Source organism: Lissotriton helveticus, chromosome 8 (genome assembly GCF_964261635.1).
Source record: "Lissotriton helveticus chromosome 8, aLisHel1.1, whole genome shotgun sequence".
NCBI lineage: Eukaryota > Metazoa > Chordata > Amphibia > Caudata > Salamandridae > Lissotriton > Lissotriton helveticus.
The window spans coordinates 1688774405-1688796907 of record NC_136069.1 but is presented as its reverse complement, the minus strand read 5'-3'; the positions used below and the strand labels follow the sequence as shown (position 1 = coordinate 1688796907).

The following is a 22503-nucleotide window of genomic DNA, read 5'->3' as shown; positions in this document are numbered from 1 at the left end:
AATGCTTGTTGGTAATCGCAAATTGCGAATGCAATTACAAAGGTGATAGGGGGCCAAAAGCCCACTATGATGGACCACAAAAAAGGTAAGTGTGCACAGGGCATGTGGGCATGTGAGTGCGCCAGGTGGCACTTAGAAAAATGCAAAACTTTGTTTTTCTAGGTATTTGCAAATTACCACCAACTTGAAGTTGGCGGTAATTTGCGTTTCCTTAAAGCAAGGTCACAATTTTTACCTGCTTCCTGCATTGCATTTAGCAAATCACAAATTGCAATTCCTTAAATGCATTCATAAAATAGGTAATCGCAAACATTGTGATTCCCTATTTTGGAAATGCCTTTTGGGATGATACATCCTAAAAGGCTTTTTACCATTCGCAAACGGGGCAATTAATCGGCCCATTGGTGACCGGTAAAAGACATGAAACATCTGGCCCTAGGTTCTCTGGAAGAATACAGTAAAAAATAGAGGCTTTCCAGGAATTTCTGAATTTTTACTCATAGATTAATCAAACTCTTCGAGGAGAGGATGACCCCCTTATGAGATGTTGAAGAAGTCACTGCTTCTAAAGCACATTTTGAAAAACCTTTCTAGGTTTTAAAACCAAAGATGAAGGGCGCTGATGATACTGGGATACATTTATAGTGCACAGAACAAGACTTCTCATCTTTCTCTCCTCTCTTCTTTCTTTTCTCAGTCTTTCTCCCTACCCTTTTCTATCTTTCCCTCCGATTTTTTGTTATGCCTTCTCATTTTCCTTCTTTCCTTCTCTCCATCCTTTATTTTTACAACTTTCTTTCATGTCTTACGTCCTTTCTTCCCCATTCTTCTTTCTGATGGTTTACCTCCATCCACTCATCAATCCATCTGTCCATCCATCCATCTATACATCATTCTTTTCTTCTCCCATCTTTTTTTAACATATTCACCTAATCTTCTTTCTGTCTTTTTTCATCCTTTTAACCGTCCTTCTTTCTTTATGTATTCCATTTTTTCTTCTCTTTATCCTTCCCTCCACCACTCCTTTCTTTCAATCACTCTTCTCTCAATCCTTCCTTCCCTCCATGAAATCATATCTCCATCTTCTAACCATCCACCATCATTTCCATCCATCCCTCTAGCAATCAATTGCTTTTATCTAGCCATCCTTCTCACTGTCCCTCCATCAATTCCGTATGCCTTCCTCTATTGTTCCATTCATTCCCCGACCCGCTACACCATCGAAACAATCGCACCATTCTCCCATAGTGCTTTCTATGACCTTCGCTTTGGAGACCAGGGTCTCCAAATGAAAGTCAAAGGTGTTACTAGCAACAATAAAAAGGTTCTGTGTTACACACAACTGCCCAATGGCACCTTACTAAACTATTGGGGTATTAAAAGTTGAAATTTTGACAGGTTTGCAGTGGTTCTGATTTACTGTTGTGTCATTCAGTCAGTCAGTCATATTAGCTTTAATCGACAGATATGCCATCAAAGCAAAGATACAAAGAATAAACTCATGACCCATATATAACAAGAGATTCTTAAAAAAGAACTATCCATTAAAACCTATAAAATCCATAAAAACAGTTAAAACCATCAGACTTTTAAATGTTTATAAATACTAAATACATTTGAGATTTCTTGTGCAGCTTACTGCGCATTTACATACAAGATCAATAACTTCTTATTAGACTCTTACCATACATTCTCTTAGCTTTAATAAATGGGAAATGGGACTGAAATTTATATGGAAGACTAAAAAATACTTGAAGCAATTACAGAGCTCTACCCTGCGGAAATTGCCTGAGATCTAATGGCCCATGCCCATCCCAAGAATTTTGCCAGGGCAATGACAATAGGGGCCAATGTGTCCGAGCGCAGTAATCGGAATTTCATTACTTCTAGTTCCCAAGGATCTGCAAATTGGGGACAGCCACAAACATTGGGGGGCAATATAAGCTGGGCAGACAAATAGCAGGTGGGCCAGAGACTCCGAGTGGGCATGGCAGCTGGGACATGAGGTGTCACCTAGTAAATCCCATCTCGCTGTGAACGACCTTACTGCTAATGAGCCAGCTCTTAATTAAAAGTATAACTTCCTATCATGTGGCTTGGTCACAATATCCCAGTATGGTTCCAGCTTTGGAGATGGCTTCACGTCTAAAAAGTGACCCGTAAGTGAGGAAGAATCACTACTCCTGTAGATGTTATCGGTCACCCAACCCCAATACCTTTCCTTCAACAGAGCTTTGTGGGGCAAACAGAGTACTTGTTGGGTTCTCCCATAGTGTTGACATGCCAATACTTATTAAGATGATTCTAACTTCCTGCATCCATTTGATTTTTTTGTTGTAGTCTGCTCTACTTAGATCCTTAAGGCCCGTAGCATAAGCTGACAGTTCTGATGTTGACCAAATTCTCCGACAATATAGCAAGGGGTGCAATCCGGCTATATCACCCAAATCCTTCCTACCTAAATCGTGAAGCAATGGACGTACTGGGGTTCTTTGCGAAGGTTAGTAATTTTTCATAAGAACCTGTTTTCTGCTGTAGTTAATTTAGGAAGATTCTCAAACCCCCAGAGTTCCACCCGTATAAAGCAGAACTGACAACTTTCATATTATATATTTGCAAAACTGGGCTAACTGGTTTAGTTAGAGATGTGTTGAACTCTGTTTGCAGGGTTCCAGCTAGTTGTCGGTGCTTCAACATGGCCATGTCAAGTTGACGGTTCCATCTCATGTCTCTCTGCATAATAACCCCCAGATATGTAAAGTAATTTACCTGTTATAAGGGCCGTTTATTCAGCACTATGCCTCCTCTAAATGATCTATGGGTGTTAAAAGACATACATTTTGTGTTTGATACACTAAAATCCAAGCCCTGTAGATGGCAACACTCTTCAAAGAGTGACAGGGCACGTTGGAGGCCGCTCTGTGTTTTAGCCATTCTCAACGTATCATCCGCGAACATTAAAATGGGAATTCTCACACCAGCTAGAGCCGGGGTATCAGTGGGGGTAGCTTCCAGAAATTTTGCAATCCCGTTGATGAACAGAGAAAAGAGGGTTGGTGCCATTAAGCAGCCTTGCCGCACCCCTTTTTCTACAGGGAAGGGATTTGTAACCTGACCCTGTGAGCCACACCTGACTTTTTCATAATTACCCTCATGAAGTCTGACAATGAGAGATAATAATTCAGGCGGCATCCCCAAGTCTTGCAGAACTACCCAAAGTTTGCTACAGGAGAAGAGGTCGAAGGCTGACTTAAGGTCCACAAAGGCAGCATGCAAGCTTCCCTTGTCCAAGACCACCGTCTTCCAGCAAAATGAAAAGAAATAGCTGACCGATAGTACTGGTACAAGCCTGAAAACCTGCCTGGAGTGGAGATAGTATATCCTGCTCATCAACCCAATTCTGAACCTTGTTTCATACAAGCCGTCCCGTGATCTTTTGGCGGGAATCTATTAGGCTAATTGGCCTGTAGTTTCCAGGGCGAGATTTATCACCCTTTTTAAAAACTGGGATTATCTCAACCCCTTTCCATGAGTCTGGGACTGTTGAACCTTTGGCAATTTCATTTGCTAGTACCATAATATACTGACACCATTTGGGTTTATCAGAATGAAATATGTCAGCTGGGATTCCGTCAGGACCCAGTGCTTTACCTCCCATTACAGTTCCCAAAGCAAGGCTGACATCAGCCTTGTCAAAGAGCAGACCATGATAATAGGAATATAAGGGATCAGCCATCTCATTATCCTCTAGACTGCTAGCTTATTGGGATTTAAAATGACAAACCCATTGACCCTGACTTACATGGTTTAGTGGCTGTGGTGGCTGGCCACCTCTATCCCACTTTACATCATTTCAAAACTGTTTAGAATTTTTGCTTTTGCATGCACGTTTAAGGTCATGCCATCTATTCTCATCCCATGTTTTCTTGACCTTCTCCTGCACTCTCTTATAGGTTAGCCTTTCGGATCACACTTTACTGCGTTCCCCTTCTCTAATTGTGCCCCCTAGGGATCTAAGTGTCTCTTTACAATCTTCATTAAACCATCGGCAGTTACTTTTAGAGTGAGTGCCCCTAGTCTTGAACTGTTTATAAAAGTATGTGCGAAGCCGGGCAAAGAATTCCTTGTGGAATCCAATTACAGACTCAGGAGTTGCATGATTGGCCAACAGTGCTTCTATCTTAGTAATTGCACTATTAGTTTCTGAGGAGATGTTTTCAAGGACGTCAAATTTCTCAAGTATATTGACCCATTTTATTTGCCTCATATCATTTCTGGGGGCCATATCTAGGGTGATTAATTCACTATAAGGAACGCTGATTTCTTTTGCCAGCAATAGATCTAAAACTTCCACAGGGGGTTGTGGTTGCTCTCTAACCACTCTCTTACAACCATATTCCTTAGCGCATGCCACAGCTGAAAGTTGGTCAATAAATCATCAATGTGAATGGCAATATGATTGTTGTTAAATGTGGAAGCCCCATGTCTGTCGGGTGGATATCCACCATGTGCCGCGCTTAGGCCTTTATCAGACAGATGGAATTTATTTGGATTGCCACATCCGAGCATTCGTTTTATAGGAGCTAGTTCTACTTTTTGGATACCCCATTGTTTATCTTCCTCATCAGTGAAATTACATTTCTCATTTGTAAGAGGCTCAAAAGACACGTCAAAATCACCAGCAATTATTACATTCAAATCCCTGTGATTGCTGATCTAACAAGAAGTTTAGGGCCGCTATAACTTCTGACTTTTTCCCAATTGTCCCCCTCGCATAGACATTGGAGATGTCAACTATCTCCTACTTGCCCCACTCCCCCCTAATTACTAGAATGTCCTTACGAAGAGACTCAAGTACCTGAACAACAAAGCTGATTGCTTGGCGAACCCAGATTATTAAACCCTCGAAGGGTCGGGTTTTCCCCCCACTATTAGCTGGTATATATTTAATTTAAGTAGCCTGAGAGGTAGAAGGGGTCCACTGTCCAGGTTTCCTGTAAAAGACAGATGTCAAAATAGTCAATAAAGGTGTGCCAGTCAGGAGCTGTAATCTTTGACCTTAACCCAGATATATTCCAAGACACCATAGATAACCCGGATGAGGAATTAGAGCCTGGTCTTTGACCATTAGGAGTATTCAATAAACCTCTACTGGAGACGCTGACTCTCTATGCATGATTGATAATGCCAACATATTATTTGAAGTCAAATCGCAGATGGTGCTCAACGGCTGACTAGTAAAAGAAGTGTAAAGGGGGCTTCTCTACCAGATGAAAAAACGGCCTGAGGTTCTGAGTGTTTATGGGACCTGTTCAGCAGGCAATCATTGGCCTCCAAGGAGGAGGACCCAGCTAAAGAGGAGATTGGTTGCCCAGATGAATGCCCGTAGCTGTTTGTAAGTGGAAAATGTCTAACCTGATAGAAGAGTTATCTGGGGAGGATGTACAGAATTTCAGAGCAAGGAAATTTTCCACCAATTGAGAGTTATCACGTATAATCATGATGGGAGCCAGGTTTCCTCCCACATATCTGTAATTCCACCTAATTGCGATTCAGGGATTCCTCCTCTAGCCGGCTTGTGAAATATGGCGGGAATAGTTGGCTGGCGTCCTGGACTGCGGTTGGAAGAGTGTGTGGGGCGTTGGGGTAATTCACTACTGTCAGCCTGCGCGGATATGTCTCCCTCTAAAATGCCCTCACACTCACTAATAAGTGAATCTATTCGATCTAGAACACAGTTACTTCCTGGGCCCTTGGAAGTAGGTTTTTCTGTGCTGCAGCACCAAAATCAATGCATTGTCGACTTTGCACCAGTTGATTGCGATGCATTCCCTACGAAGCTGACACATTAAGGACATGCCCACACTGCCTGCTTGGCTTGACAACGATGCATTGCCTTCATCAGCAGGTTTTCGGCGATGACGCATCTCCCAACTGTGCAAATTGGAACCGATGCATCGCATGCAATCCTAAGGATCAACGCTGACACATCGTCTTCTACTGCACCTCCCATCTTGCCCCTTGTGTCGATGCTTTCTCTGTGAATGTACTTTTCGCAACGAGCCCTATTTGGCTCCTGTATCCAATCATCAGTCCGTTGTGGTCAGCCTCACTATTCAGATTAGACCCAGTCCAGCATGACCTGATTGCCCCAATTGGTGCTTTATGCTTTTAAGCACTGTAATTTCAAGAGATTCTTTAAAACTTTATAACTTGTTCTATCTGATTTACTTATGAAAATACGGTCTATTATTCTAACCTGGTGCTGAGTCTTTTTGTGATGTTTTACTTGTGGTACTGAGAGAGAGTGTGTTTGTTGCACAAATACTTTACACATTGTCTCTTTAGATAAGCCTGACTGCTCCGGGCAAAGCTACCAGTGGGTGAGCACAGGTTATCTTTTAGTGTGCAAATAGCTGCCTTACTAGGATTATGGTTCCTTCCTGGACAGGATGCATACCTCTGCCAGCCACAAATTAAATTTCTAACACCGAAGCAAAGTGCATTTTGGGATTTACAAAGCTATGCAAAGTCGGATATGTATCCTGAATTAACGACACCGAGCAGTGTGTTGAGGACTTGTGTTCTCCTGAGAGGCTAAAGAGGTTGCAATACCTGTAACAAAAGGTTCTGTGGAAGTTGCTTTGACCGGAAAGGAGTATGCTCAACACATTTTGCTGGAATTGGTTGGAGGCTTTCATCCCTGCCTGCATTACTAGTTCTTTTGGAATGACCTACTGTTGTTGTTGGCAACTCTGGTTCTACTGCTATGAATGAGGTACACCTGTTGTAGACTTCTGAGAGGCTACAGAGTATTCCTGTTTGAGGAGAATTAACAAAGGAAGCAAGAAGGATTTATATGGAAAAGTCCAGAACCTTGTGGTCAGCAGGGAGGTATAGTTTGCTGTGTCTGTGCTGATGGAAGCCTAAAGAAAGAAATACTGCTTTCTGGAGTCTTTTGTTGTGTCTATAAACAGAGGTCTAACAGGGCTGCAGAGACTTGAAGTCACTGGAGTGAGTGCAGTAACTAGAATTAGGCTATTTTATTGAATAGATGTGATGCACTTACAAGGTAATTTATGAGATTATCACAGAATGATCTTTGATTATCAATTTCAATTATAAATCTTTATTTGGCACTTAAAAAGACACCATAAAAGCACATACCCAATATACAGATATTATAAATACAATTTTTAAAAAAGGTATAAGTTTTAAAAATTGGTGGCTAAAAACGCATTTCATGAATAAGGGGAAAGAGGAATTTACATTACGTGATTAAATAGCATTAGAGTCAGTTATTTCTCTGGTGTTCCTAAGCTGCAATGCAACCCGGATAAAATTTATAATGCAAAACAAGGTGTGGGCATCTGCAGCCTCCTGAAGAAACCTCAGGGCCTTTTTTGCTTGTCTGAATTTTTCTTCTTTCAGAATCCCTACCAAAAACGTACGTCTTGGGGCAGAATAATAGGGGCATAACAAAACAAAGTGAAGGGTATCCTGCGGAGACCTAGCGTCGCAGCCGCAGGTACCCTTCGCCTCCACTGTCAATGTGAACCCAGAAGGAACCGCAAATAAATGATGGAGCATATTTAGTCTGAATCGGGTCATATGATATCGATCCTGAGCATTATGCATGACCCTCAGATATGGTTCCATTCCTTGCTTCGCTGTTAGTTCGCAGTAAGATGAGACAGTGGGTTTACATCTTTCCATCTCGGCCCTCGTCGTAAGTGACCAATCTGAAAAAAGTTTTTTAACCATTATTTTATTCTGACCAATTAAGGATTCTGGGTCTATAAAAAAAAATTTGCAGCCAATTGCCTCCATAGTATCCTTTATGTACTTTAGCCAGGGAATGTGACCCCCTTTGTCACGTTTCAGACAGTCTTTTATGATTTGTCTTGTAAGGCCCGCTTCTGGGTTAATCCAGATTTTAACCCAAGCAAGAAGAGGTTTGATTTTAATCCTGTCTTCAATATAAGGTTCTCCCACTTCCTCATGAATAATGAAGGCCGGGGTACTCTGAGGTAGTTTCAATATTCTCCTGAGGAATTTATTTTCTTCCACCTGGATCTGTTGTATTTTTTTATCTATAAAGCCCCATACTTCTGCTCCATAGGTAACTTTAGCATAACATATCGATCTATACAAATTTAATATTTGTTCTGGGGCCATCTACCCAGTCTTTTCCCGTACCCCATGATGGCCCCTGATGACGCTGCCAGCTTCGTTGCATGTTTCTCCACTAGGGGGTTGAAGTTCAATTGATTGTCAAACAGTACACCAAGATATGAAAAGATCTTAACCTGGCCAATCTTGTGTGACCCAATTTTATATATGAATTTTCCTTTTTCTTTTGCTTTAACTCCTGTTGACATAATATAAGATTTTTCCAAGTTTGTTGATAAATCAAGTTTGGCCATAAAATCAACAAAGCCATTGATCAACTTCTGTAGCCCCAATGGAGTTCTGGCTAACAATACCGCGTCATCGGCATAGAGTAATACCGGCACCGCTCGATGTCCAATTTGGGGTGAGTCCACGTGTAATTTGAGTAGTTCTTTATCCAGGAGATTAATATATATAGAGAACAGGAAGGGCGCTAAAATGCAGCCCTGCCTCACTCCACTAGTACATAAGAAGGGCTCAGTCCTACTTCCCTCTTGATTATGTCTCACACTTGCAGACGTATTCCAATGTAGGGCTTTTAGGACGTCTATAAGGGGTTGATCCACTCCTAAGCTTAGCAATAACAACCAAAGTTTTTCTCTATTTACACGGTCGAAAGCCGCAGAGAGGTCCATAAATCCCATATATATAGTCCCACTACTAGCAATGGTGTATTTTGCTGTTAGGAGGTACAGGTTTAAACATTGATCGGTGGTGGATCTGCCCTCCCTGAAACCGTATTGGACATCTGTCAGAACCTGGTGCTCCTCTGCCCACTCCTGCAAACGATGTAAAATAACACGGCCCAATACTTTAGCTGACACGTCTATAAGGGATATAGGGCGATAACATTGGGGGTCATCGCGATTCCCCTTTTTGTAGATCGGGACTATGGTTGCTGTGGACCAGGAGCGAGGCAGTCCTGCCACCAATGCCTCGTTCAGGACCCTCGTGAGCAGTGGGGCCCAAAGATCTGTGTTACTCAGGAAAAGGTCGGGGGGTATACCATCAGGGCCCGGCGCTTTGTTCTTGCTAAGCCCTACTATTGCCAGTTCCACTTCTTATAGGCAAAAGTCAATTTTTGACCTTGGTCCTTCACCTTGATTTAATTGTCCTGTATAATTGTAGAGGTTTTGGAAGTGGGATTGCCATTGTTCAGGTAAAATAGTATTTATTATTTTTGGTGCTCCTGGGTCCTGGAAGCATGGAGCATTAATAACCTTCCAGAATCCCGAGGTATCTCGCCTTACTGCCGCCTCCCTTAGGTCCTCCCAGGCTTGAATTTGTAAGCTCTTTTTCCGGCAATTCAATGCTTTTTTTGGAAGAGGTGTGGCGCCGCGGCCAGGGCGACTAACTCCGGAATCTGGGGATCACGGTTCGATCCCCGGCACCGGCGGCAGATTAGCCCAGCACCATGTGACTCTGGGCAATAGCTTGCTTAATCTTCCCGACGGCCCCCAGCGCCTAGAGACCCTAACGGGTGATTGTGCGCTTTACAAATGTGGATATTTATTTATTTATTTATTTTGTATTCAGTTCTATGTTGTGTTATTTTAAGATTGTCACTGGGTTTAGAATGGAGGCTAAGTTTAAGTCTTTTATATGCCTTAGTACAGGCAGAGTCAAACCAACGCGGAGTGGAGGGTAATTTACTATCTTTAGAGGCCCTTAGTAGATTGTCCACATGACGTGCAATTTCCTCAAATGCACTGACCACTAATGCTCCTCCCACGTCAGGATCCAGGCATGTATTTATAGCATTTAGGCCCTCTGATATTAAACTCCTGTAAAATTTTTCTCCATCCATCTTAGTCTACCTAATCCTCCTTCCCTGGTCTACTGCCTTTTCCATGACGTCTGTTCTACGTGTACATTTTTTTAAATCAAAACCTTTTAATGTGAGTGTCAGAGGGTTATGATCACTGAAGATGCTTATGTCTATGGCCATACTACTGATGTTTCTTTTTATGAGGGGCGAGACTAGAATAAAGTCAATATATGACTGGCAACCTCAACCTCCAAATGTTGGGTTGAGGTCTCCATTTGCGCCTAACTCAGCAAGGTCCATAGTGTGGACCAAGTTGTGCCTTTTTGTTAATTTCTCTAGATCCCATCCCTCAGTTGTGTGTACAAAGTGTGGCCCTTTTACTACAGTGCATCTTGACCAGTCACTGTTAAATGGTTTTAAGTTGTCACAAAGATGACAATTAAAATCCCCCATAAGTATCATGCTGGGGGAGTTTGGTGTCTTATTTAAAGAGTCCAGCTTTGCTAAACAAGAGTCCAGTTCTTTAACGACTGGACCCTTTCCCATCGTGCCTACAGCGTTGTACCAATTTATTAAAAGGAAATTAAGTCTTTTAAAACAATACCCTACAGCTTGTATGTTGCGTGAGTCCCAGTTATAATTAAACCAGGTTCCCTGCATAAGAAGATCTACATACATTATTAGTCCCCCCATCGCTCTCCCCGATGGTGACTTTGTGGCCGGGACAGAGAAACATTTGTACCCCTCTAAACTATACAGGTTTGGGTCGACCGCCCATGTTTCTTGGAGGCATATAATTTGAAAGTTGTTAATGTAAATCTGCGATTCCTGGGACCCAAATTTAGCTGCTAATCCTGCAATATTCCAGGATATAACTCTAAGATTTTCATGATTGTCCCCCATGGGCAGTTCTATTAGACCCCTCGATAAATGCTCTTCCTGGCCTATTTCTATTGGTGTTATGTTAGTGCGGGGTTCTGACATGATGACATTATCCTGTCTGCTTTGATCTGGGGTCCTCTTTTGATCTAATTGTTCTATTGTTTTATTTCCCCCTATTTTTGTTTTCAGATTCTTCTTGTTAACTCCCCTACCATCACTATATCCTGTAGTATTCAGATTTCCCTTTCCTGTTACAATGAACCCTTCCTCCTCTGATCTTTTAAGGGTGTCAGGAACACTAGATTTCTCCAGTGCAAGTCAGTCCACCTCCTCAAGAGCACTGAACCTATTCCAGTGCGCATGTTGAGTTAGGAAAGGGTCATAAGCTGGGGTGGCTTGATAGGGCATTTGCCAGTGAGCTAATCTGTACTGAGGTTCCATCTGTTGAGCCCTATTCATGGGAATTCTATTTGTCTGGACCGGTCTTTGGGGTGTGTATGGGTAGAAATATGATAAACGTAAGGGGTGAATTTGTGTGTGCGATCTGCTGGGAGGTGCATTGCATATATAATTCACTGCTGCAATGTCTCTAAAATTAACTGTTATTATATCCCCTGCTGTTGTTTTTATTCCTCTCCCAATCCACTCCCCCCTTCTTACTGAGAGGATTTCACCATAAATATTAGGGGGTAGGGGTCTGTTTATCTGCAACCACTGCGCACATTTATTCTTTAATTCAAGGTGTGTTTCCCTTTTCCCCTCTTTTAGCGGTGGATGTCAGTACGACCACAAAGGGCAGAGCTTCAGATTAATTGTCCTGAATCGGGTTGATGATGTTTTGTTTACTGGAGCATTCGTTGGCAGGAAGGGGTTCGCCATAGGATTATCTTTTGTGGTTTGATCAATCTTTTTCTTTAGTACTTGAGCAGTTCCTTGACACTGTTTTGTTTGGCCCTGTGTTGTTTCATTAGGGCTACAAGGATCAGAAGATATTAGAGTTTTTTGTGCTGTTGGGGTGTTCTTTTGATTTGCACTCTTTAGTGTATTTAGTGCTAATTCATTTGTTGACGCCACCTTGTCTTTTGTTGATCTTTTAGGCGTGCCCCCATCATGTCCTACTTTTGATGAAGCGCTGTCACGTTCTAATTGCTTTGTTAGGCCAACTCCCTTATTATTTATTAAAGATGTTAGTCTATCAATTTTAGACATGAGGGGTTTGACCAAGGCAGTAATTGTATCTTCTATATCAGCTTTCAGGTCGGCCACCATATTAGCGACCCAACAAGGAATTCCTGATGTAGAGGGGATTATGGGTGCCACTAAATTATGATTTGTAGTTTTGCTTTGACCTTTTCTTTTTTTGGCCTGTTTTAGGCATTCTCTGGGCCTTTTTCCTCCATGGTATTTGATTTCGCCATTTTTTTGTCACGTATGGGGGTTAAATTAGGGTGAGTGTTCATTGTCTCCTCCGTGTTCTCAGTAACAGCCTGAGTGCACGGGAGATCCGCAAAGGAAGAAGTAACCCCAAGGCTAGTGTCTGGGTCATCAGAAACGTCTAAGGTAACCACAGAAAGATCAGTAGCCACCTCCTGAGTGACTTGGATAATTGTCATTGATGGCAAGGACATCCTTCTCTCTGTATTTGCTATCGCATTAGTTACGACCCCAATTGTCTGCTGTAGCATTTTGTCGATAGCAGTAAGTGTAGGTACTGTTGTGGGATATCCACTTTTTGTTTGGTGCTCGATCTTAGTGTAGGCATCCTAGTGCTTTTAGTTAGCTTCCTCATGGTTAGTCACTTTTCAACACAGAATACACAGCTTTGTTGACCGTTATAGCAAAGTAGTTAAAGTAGTACCTTGAGTGTAGCAGTATGGTGGTTTCAGGGGGGTGGCCCAGCCCAGCCTCTTCCGGCCTCTGAGGGCCACAGAGGGCCCGCCCTTTGCCCGGGCTTAGCCCCGGGCGCTCCCGCGCGCTCCCCCGACACAGGGGTGCCGCACGCTTTATGCGCCGCCTGGCGCGATGTTGCTTTCGTCTCCCGCCGCAGTGCAGGGCGGGAAACGTAGTCCGGAGGCCCCTTCCACTCGGCGGCCGCTTTTGGTGACGGTTGCGGCGGCGGGAAGGGGACACAGCCAGGCTCCGGGGTTCGCAGGCAACAAGGTAGGCTGTCCTGGTTTACTTTTACTGGCCCAAGGGTTCTGCAAGAGATTTCAGCGTCACCCGCTCCACCGGGGTGACGTGCGCTTTATGCGCCGCCTGGCGCGATGTTGCTTTCGTCTCCCGCCGCAGTGCAGGGCGGGAAACGTAGTCCGGAGGCCCCTTCCTCTCGGCGGCCGCTTTTGGTGACGGTTGCGACGGCGGGAAGGGGACACAGCCAGGCTCCGGGGTCCGCAGGCAACAAGGTAGGCTGTCCTGGTTTACTTTTACTGGCCCAAGGGTTCTGCAAGAGATTTCAGCGTCACCCGCTCCACCGGGGTGACGCGCGGTTTATGCGCCGCCTGGCGCGATGTTGCTTTCGTCTCCCGCTGCAGTGCAGGGCGGGAAACGTAGTCCGGAGGCCCCTTCCACTCGGCGGCCGCTTTTGGTGACGGTTGCGACGGCGGGAAGGGGACACAGCCAGGCTCCGGGGTCCGCAGGCAACAAGGTAGGCTGTCCTGGTTTACTTTTACTGGCCCAAGGGTTCTCGATTCAGCCGATCCCTGAAATCCAATTTCAGTTATATCAGCAATCCTGTTCTCATTCATGTATCTGCTCTAGCTAGGAGCTAGTCGGCACAAAGCGCACTTGCTGGTCAGTTTACCGTCCGGAAAGAAAGCCAGAAAGTGCACGGCATCTACAACACAAAGTTAACCCTGAAATAAAACCCTCAAAACCCTGAAATAAAACAGTATGTGATAGAAGGGGGGCTGCGGTTATGTGCTTGTAGCCTTGTGATGAAGTCTCATGTTTCAGGACTCCCAAATGCCTTACAGCCCCAAAGATACAGTGCAGCTCACAGCCAAACAGAAGCGTTATCTGTTAAAAGTAGTGGAGACCTCTTTAACAACGCAGTTATGAGAAGACCTATCCTCAATTTTAGTTGAGTTGCTGGAAGGTGGAAAAATGAACAAGTCCTGCTGATGTCTTTCAAGATCAAATACTCTGAAGTCCCTTGGTAATCTCTTGTACTCATAGCACAGCTGCAAAGTCCACGTGATAGCTCTCTCCATGAGACACATGAGAGGAGTGAAGTTCATGCCACTTCAGTGCTAAGTATTGGAGCCTCAATCTCATCTTTGTGCTTTCTGGTTTACAGATCCTACAATAACAGACTGTATGTCAAACATGTTTTCTCATACCTGGGGGTAGTGAAGCACCCCCATGATCCTGGCCATGGGGATGGTTAAGGATGATAATGTTTCCCCAATTATCCCCGCCACTAGGGGGCGTGTTGAGCAGCTGTATCCGGGCACTGGATCCTTCTTCCCAGTCAGTATCTTCAAGGTCCCCTGGAGGGCCTGTTTCTCGGATATACAGGAATCAAAGATACGGAAACCCAGGGTGATGTTCGGTAACAAATCTGGAGTTTCGTTGATTTCTTCAATAGCAAAAACCATGGCCAGAATCACCCGGTAATATCGTATGTAAAACCTGCAATATATTTCAAGGATTATATATTTTCAATAGTTCATAAATTGGATATTATAAAACAAATATTTTTGAGAAGATCATCATTAATAAGATTATTTCATCAACAAAAACAAACCAAACTGATAGGAACTGGTCATCAACCAGATTTGCTTGGATATGTTTAATCCAAATAACCAGTATTAGCCTGATCCTTTCTTTTAAAATGATGATCTTTTTTTGTCTGAAAATGAGTTCTAGAAACACAGAGGTCTCCATGAATTCTTAACAGACCTGAAGATAGCCAGCAATCATGTCCAAAATGGATTATGCCTGCATTACCATAAGCTAAAAAGTTTCAAATAGTGGAAATTGTCTTATTGTCCTTGAGGATTATCATATGTTTTAAACTGTCCGGCCATACAAATAACTGGGAATGGACACATAATTATATGAGAAATTTAATTGTGTTATCTTGGTGTGCTATATAAAACACCTAAATTTGACCTATTGGAGCATTCTAGTAGTAGTAAAGAGTAAACGATTTGGGAAATAACCAAAATTGAATGAGAGTATCCATATGTAAGGCAGAATTTCAGGCCAAGTTTCTGAACAGAAAGTGGTTCTTTTGTGATTTAATCAGGAAAAGCACACATTTTGATTAACAAGGACACCCCCACTAAACTCTATTAACAGGCCTTTAGAAGATAATGTATGATTTAATATTAGTCAGCCTGTGAATATGACAAGGGTAATTCAACATGTCTGTTCAGACACTTCTGATGGAGATATCTTCCTGCATATTGCTTACCTTGTGACTATCCTCCATGTACGAGACTGGATTCTCCCATACCCCGTGCACTGAGGCACTCATTGAGTAGCTGTGCGCTCTATAAGACTGATGATTGATTGATGCAGATACCCTAAAGCTCAAAGAGATTCTGTGGCATCTGCAACAGGATTTAAATCCTGAAATACTAAAAGGAGACATATAACCTAGTCGAAAGCTGAGGAATTTTGTCAGTAAAGTACCAAGAGAGCTGCAGCTCCACGTCAATGAGGTGCAAAAAAACAAGAACTGATACTGACGTGACAATCAGTGCCTTATACGTCCTTAACTATCCTGATTTCAACACATCATAGAATTATATTGCTGGAGAAAGATCCAGGTTCTGTTTACAAGATGAGGAATCAGCAGGAAGTGTATGAATCCACCAGAAATATTTTTTATCAAAAGTAACTTTATTTTTCTTCAGCATAAATAAGATTTTGTCAGCATGAATGGATGAGAAGAATAACACTGAAACAAACATTTAGGTCCACTAGGGCAGCACCAACGTGGATAATAGAGTTATACATGTTTCAAAGCAGATAATATTGCCTGACTATCAAATAAAATCTTCTTGATAACACTGTGCAAAGTAAACAGTACTGCCATGGGTTGGTGAGTTCCTGTTTGCCAACAGGTTCCTGTAGCTTCCAAACTCAGCAGCCATGGTGGCCTCTCTGTGGCATGGGAGAAGGGAATCTGCTCCACACATATACTAGGTCCTAAATGGACCCTGAGCGCATGAAAGATGATCACGATGTCGACTGCCACTTCTGCTGCACAGGATCCCCATCTGGGATAGGACACATAACCACTGCACCTCCCAGAAGTCATGGTAAGGGAGCCGCGGCACATGAGAAAAGCAGTTATCGCAGGGCCTTATTAGATTTATCTCCAGTAGGTCTATTTTAATGGGGTTCAGTCTGAGACTACGGTGTTTGCCCATGACTAGCATTCTAGGTTAGCTGTCTGGATTCATTGTTTGTGGTAGTTGAGGGTTTTGGATAGGCTTTATGGGTTTTGGTTCCCTGAGGAGTTGTTGAGTGAACCCTGAGTCTGATTTGAAGCTTCCTCTTCTCTTTGTTTTAAGTTTCATGGCTATAATATCACCCAATACATGTATGAGCTTATTTTCAAGCCTAGGGTGTCAAAGGAATGTCACTGTTAATGATGTTCCGGAGACGCACTGAGCTTACCCATATCTACAAGGCCATGTAAAGGCACCCCGTGTGGCTTCTTTTGGCCTCAAAGCTACGGTGTGAGGCAAATGAGCGCAAATCGCTGCATTGCCTCACACTGCAATAGGGAGGCGTGCCATGGATGTTATGGTGGGTGTTCCCATGTAACAACAAAGCCATTTGACACATTCCCAGATTTACAACAATGTAAACCTGAGAATGCGTCAAAAGCCTATGTCTGCCCAGGGCTGGCATCAGGTGTCCCTTCCCTATGAAACCAACCTGATTTCAACACAGACATCCTTGAACTATTGTGCAAGGGTGCCTGTGCTGGCGCTAAGGGCGGTGTTTGCAGAGGTTTCTGACTCCATGCACCATGGAGTTCAGGCAAAAAGTTCCACCCTCCGCCCACCAAGCAGAGTTTGCCATCCACCAAGGTACCAACCAATCCAATTAAACTTGGCTTCTGCTGCCCTCCATCTGTGTGTCTGCATAGGCACACACAATCCTCATCGGGACTATAGTCCTAATGCCGCCCTCTTCCTGTGTCTGGGAAGGTGAAAATGAACTTCCTTTCCTGTTTCCTTTCCATGCACTCGATCAACCCAGTGCCCACGCTTCATCAGGGTTAATAATCCTGTTGGTTCCACTGTACTATGGCAGGTGATAGCAGATGAGCTCAGGGCCCGGCAGCCTCATCATTACCACCAGGGTCTATTCGTCCATAAATTATATACTCAGTCGTGGTGCGAGATGGGGAGAGCAGCATGCGTGCAGTGGTCACCCCAGAGAGGTTGCATGTATGGTGCATGCGCCTCGGCATCCATGCAAGCGGGGAGTCTCTGAAGCCCAGGGTGCAGATGGAGGTGACCGGGGCTAGCCAGGAGATCAGAAGATCACAGGGGGGGAAAGGAGCAGCTGACAGGGGAGGCGCTGAATGGACCGGTACCTGGCTTACCAGAAGAAAGTTACCAAGGATGGTTCCTGTCTCTTAGTCTTCAGAACTGTGGCCAAGCAGGTAAAAAGAAAAACCTTATTCTAATATGTTTGGGATAGTATGAAGTATAAGTAGGATGATGCATGAACTAACTTGGGTCTTCTTAACAGCAGCATGAGAGCACCACCAGCTGGCATGGTTGTGAACATTTGACCCTGTCCAAGTAGTGCCCCTTATCCTAGTCAGGGTAAGGGAGTCACACAGCTAAGATAACATCTGCTCACACACCTTGGTAGCTTGGAACAAGCAGTCAGGTTTATCTCAGAGGCAATGTGTAAAGCATTTGTTCATACAAAAACAGTAACACAGTGAAAACACTACAAATGGACACCACACTAGTTTAGATAACTGAAGTGATTACTCAACACAGATGAGTACAGGAACACAGACTTTACTGGCTGTATGTCTCCACAGCTTCCAGGAACTGTCACCAAGGTCCCTGGGATTCAAACTGTGAAGTTCTATTACTATGACACTGACATGACAATGACATCATCAATAGCTCATGCAAGAAACATGGCCATAGAGCTAAAGCAGAAACTACTACAACATCTCCTAACTTTCAATAAAATTACAACTTGATTAAAAATAGAAGGAAAGAAGAAAGATGATAAAAAAATTAAAAAAACAGGAAAAGCACATAAACAAAAGTGATAAATAAAACAATATAATACAAAGGCAATTTACTACCATTAGATGCGAACAGATGGAAATGAAGTCCAGACCGTGCTAGATAAAAGAACATTACAAACGAATTGGCGGGACACTAGTCCTGCTAGTTCTATGCGGAGGAACATATTTCATGGGATTTTCTACCTTGTTTTTTACATCACGTTGAGTCTGAACATTTTTCTCTGAATTGAGACCCAACTGCAACACAACTTTTAAAGGTATCTTATAAACTCTGGAATGATTCCACCAATTCTTCCCATTGATTCTTATGGCAAAACGTGAAGAAGCATCGACCTTAACAGGTGGACCAAACTTAGACAAAATTTTAGGGACGTTGTGAGGAGATTTATTTCTGACCCAATCCCCTAGTTTAAGTTTAGAGTCATAACATTCTGAATTCGTGCTCCTTAATTGAGAAGACTCACTGCTCGTACCAAGATCTGGACAGTTATGCATGTTCTTAACCTCTTTGGTTTTACAAAATCCAGATAACATACCACATTTTTTCATCCATGCAGGACACATGTGAAAAGATGCCTCCCTTCCTCTTAGTAATGTGAAACGACTAGAACCAGTGACAGAACTCGGAGTTGTTCGATGTGCCCACAACATACTCTGTACCGCTTCTTTGATGTCAAAATTAGCTGACACAGCCCATTGAACACATTCAACTAAAATACAGTTATTGCGTTCAATAAAACCATTGGCTTGTGGGTGATATAACGCCACCCGCCGGTGTAAAATCCCAGATTGACTCAAAAATTCACACATTTCCTTTGATGTAAATTGTACCCCATTGTCGGACACGATCTCTTTTGGAAAACCTTCTCTCCCAAATAAATTTTGTAAAAAATGTAATTACTTCTTGTGAATTAGGAACTGTCATGAGATGAACTTCCCACCACTTACTGAAATAATCTGCCACAATTAAAGCAAATTTGTACCTACTAGGTAAAACATTGAAGGGTCCCACAAAGTCAATGGCCAACTTCAGCCATGGACCCTCAGGAGGATCAACACACTGTAAGGGCGGTGAAATGACTTTAATAACGTTATCACACGTGACACACCCTTCCACAACCTCATTTATTTGGCGATCCATAGAAGGCCACCAATGTTATGTTATGTTATCGGAGGTTTTATTAAGCGCTTAGCTACTCTAGCAGAGTGTCCCGGCGCTAACAGACCAGACACAGCATAACTCATCCATCGAAGGGGAAATTAGAGGCAGAACAGCCACGTTTTAAGATCTTTCCTGAAAGATGCCAAATTCTCGCTCTTTCTCAGAGCTAGAGGCAGGTCATTCCAGGCCCGTGACGCTAGATGTGAAAGGATCTGCCCCCAGTCCGTGCACGCCTGATTACTGGGATCCTCGCCAGTGACATGGCAGCCGATCGTAAGGCTCTGGTTGAAGACAACTCTCTTCCACAAATAAAGAGCCCCAATGCCATGAAGGGCTTTAAATGCCATGGTAAGGGCCTTGAACTTAATGCGTTTCCTGATTGGAAGCCAGTGAAGGGACTCCAGAAGGGCAGTGGCTTGAGAACGGCGACCAAGGCCAAAAATGGCCCGTGCCGCCGTGTTCTGCACTACCTGTAACCGTGACAAAAGATATTCAGGCAGGCCGAGGTAGAGTACGTTCGCGTAGTCCAACCTCGATCCAATCAGGGCTTGCACCGTTATTTTCCTATGGGCGATAGAGAGAAGGGGGAGGAATTTCCTCAACATTCTGAGTATTCCAAAACACTGCCCCACCAGGCCAAGAATCTGAGATTTCAATGAAAGGCAATTGTCCATCTTGATTCCCAGGTCCTTACCTACCTTGGAGTCAGTAGCAGGGGGAAACATTCCTGCATGCCACCAGGTCTTCCATCCGGGATCAGGGGGGCAGCCGAAGAAGAGGAGCTCGGACTTGTCAGAGTTGCATTTCAACTGGTTAAGTTGAAACCAAGAAAAATATTGCGCCCAAGCAGTTCTTAATGCTCTCGCCCTCAAAGTCCATGTTCTTACCACAGGTGAAGAGAAGCTGGGTATCATCGGCGTACGATACAATCTGGGCACCAAAAGACTCTGCCAGTGCCGCAAGGGGGGACATATAGATATTAAAAAGAGTGGTGCTCAAAATCGACCCCTGAGGAACTCCCACCTCCAGAGGCGGCACTACAGCAGAGTACGGAGGAGCCCAGACTGTCTGTTGTCGATTGGAAAGAAACGACTCAAACCATCTGAACACCGTTCCCCGAACCCCGATCTCCAAGAGTCTTGCCAGGAGGCGGTCATGGGGAACGGTGTCCAACGCCGCCGAAAGATCTAATAATACCAACAGTGCTTTCCCTTCATTATCTAGGACTTCCTTGATGGCTTCTGACACCTCCAACAGTGCCGACTCTGTGCTCATATCAGCCCTGAAACCGGACTGGGTGTAGTGCAAGATCTCATTTGACTCTACAAAGTCGGCCAGGACCGAATGCACATGCTTTTCAGTCACCTTGGCCAGGACCGGGAGCAGCGAAATAGGCCTATAGTTGGCATGGTTATTGGGGTCCAGGGACGGCTTCTTTAAGAGAGGGAGAACCATCGCCTGTTTCCATGCTTGCGGTACAGTTCCCGTTTCCAATGACCTATTTAAGATCAGATTGACAGTCGGATTGATGACATGTGCAATTTTAGCTAAGAACTTTGCGGGGCATGGATCAAGCGGGGAGCCAGATCTCATTTTAGACAAAATTTCCAAAGAGGTTTGAAACTCAATGGAAGGAAAAGTCATCAAAGTGGGCTGTCCAGCGATCACCTGAGGAGAGCCCAGTGCTGGATCAAGCGGACCCACTCCCACCGCAGCAGGAAAAGTATCCTGAATGCTAATGATCTTATTAGAGAAGGAGCTGGCCAGTTGGACCACCCAAGGTTCCAAAAAGGAGCATTTAGGTGTGATGGCGGCCGGGGAAGTAAATTCCTTCACTACCAGGAAAACCTCTTTACTGGTGTTACTGGCCTCCTCAATCCTTCTGGCAAAAAAGGCTTTTTTCTCTTAATAGATTTCCCTGTGGTTGGCCTTGATCCTGCTCTTATACGCCTCCTTCAGAGGCTCCAGATAGCTTACTCTCCATGCTCTTTCTGCTTTCTTACAAAGCCTGCGGCTGGAGTTAAGCGCTGGAGTAAACCATGGAGCGGATGCGCGGGATGAGGCCTTAAAGGAACACTCGAGCGGCGCCAGCTCCTCCAAACAGCGCGTAAGCCAACTTTGAAAGAGATTAATATCTGTCTCCTCGTCACCTGACAGACGACACGGATGATTCATCAGATATTGGTCAATCATGTCTGATGACACTTTATGAAAGGCACGAGGGATCTGGGATAAATGTCCTTTATCCCGGATGGTGGAGCTAGATTTATGCATAATATCAAAGGACACCAACAAATGATCAGTCCAAAGTACTGGCAAAGGAGGGAAGACTCTAATAAGGGCAGTAGAGAAGATTTGATCCAACGTATGACCTTTGTTGTGCGTAGGTGACATCAGGTAAGGTAGTAAGCCCAGTGGCTCCGTGGAATCTAAAAGCTTGATCGTATCTACAGCATCCACTTCATCAAAGTGGATGTAGAAGTCGCCAAGGAGTATACAGTGTTTAAACTGTACGCACAGTGACGACATCACTGAGGAAAGTCCCTCATGGAAAGATCCGATGGGACCTGGAGGTCTATAGACCAACAATCCGGCACAGGATTGGACTGGTGATAGTGACAGGCAGAAACCCAGCGCTTCTGCTCCCTGAATGTCTTCTGTTGGTATAATAGTGCCTTTGAAGCGCCTGTCTATCACTAGAGCAATGCCCCCACCTCTGCCCGAACCCCGATCTTTCCTTAACATAAAATAGTTAGGGGGCAGAACATTAGCTATATCCGGCTACGACGCCTCACCAAGCCATGTTTCTGTCAGACAGGCTGGTTTAGAGTCAGCCAGAAGATTGAATAAGTCCTGAGCATGTTTGCTCACTGACCGGGTGTTCAGAAGGGCACAGCTAAAAATATGTTTAGAGTGGTCCGCCCCTGACAGTGGGGCAGCTGCGTGCCCCTTCTCCCGGGTGTTTCCTGTCGGCATGGTTTCGCAGAATGACCAGCCACAGCCGGGATAGGCAGAATTATTCTCTAAGGGATGGTCCTGAGGAATACATTCACTGCTACAGGCCTCCCTCCTTCCCCACAGCTAGAGCGCTAACCTGCCTCCACCCCAAGATGGCCGCTGAGAGTTGCCGGCCACCTCCAAGCCCCAAAACCACTCAGCACGTGCTCTGCTGAGAGGGAGCCCTACAGTGGACGTAAATGGCAGAAAATTAATTTAAATGCGAGCGCAAATGAAATAAAATGCGTGCATTAAAATTCGGCGATTTTACAAAATCAG

At 44.1% G+C, this 22503-nt stretch overlaps 1 protein-coding gene across 1 annotated transcript in view; it reads right to left on the bottom strand.

Annotated features, from left to right (window-relative positions):
- The window catches only part of LOC144774096 (extracellular calcium-sensing receptor-like), a 94443-nt gene extending 73761 nt beyond the window's left edge, over positions 1 to 20682 (bottom strand). The window contains exons 1-2 of the mRNA XM_078659121.1: positions 20429 to 20682; positions 14161 to 14452 (exon numbers count right to left, since the gene is read on the bottom strand). Coding sequence (XP_078515247.1) covers positions 14161 to 14452; positions 20429 to 20682 — 546 coding nt within the window. The remainder of the gene's footprint in view (positions 1 to 14160; positions 14453 to 20428) is intronic.
- Between the last annotated feature and the right edge of the window lie 1821 nt (positions 20683 to 22503).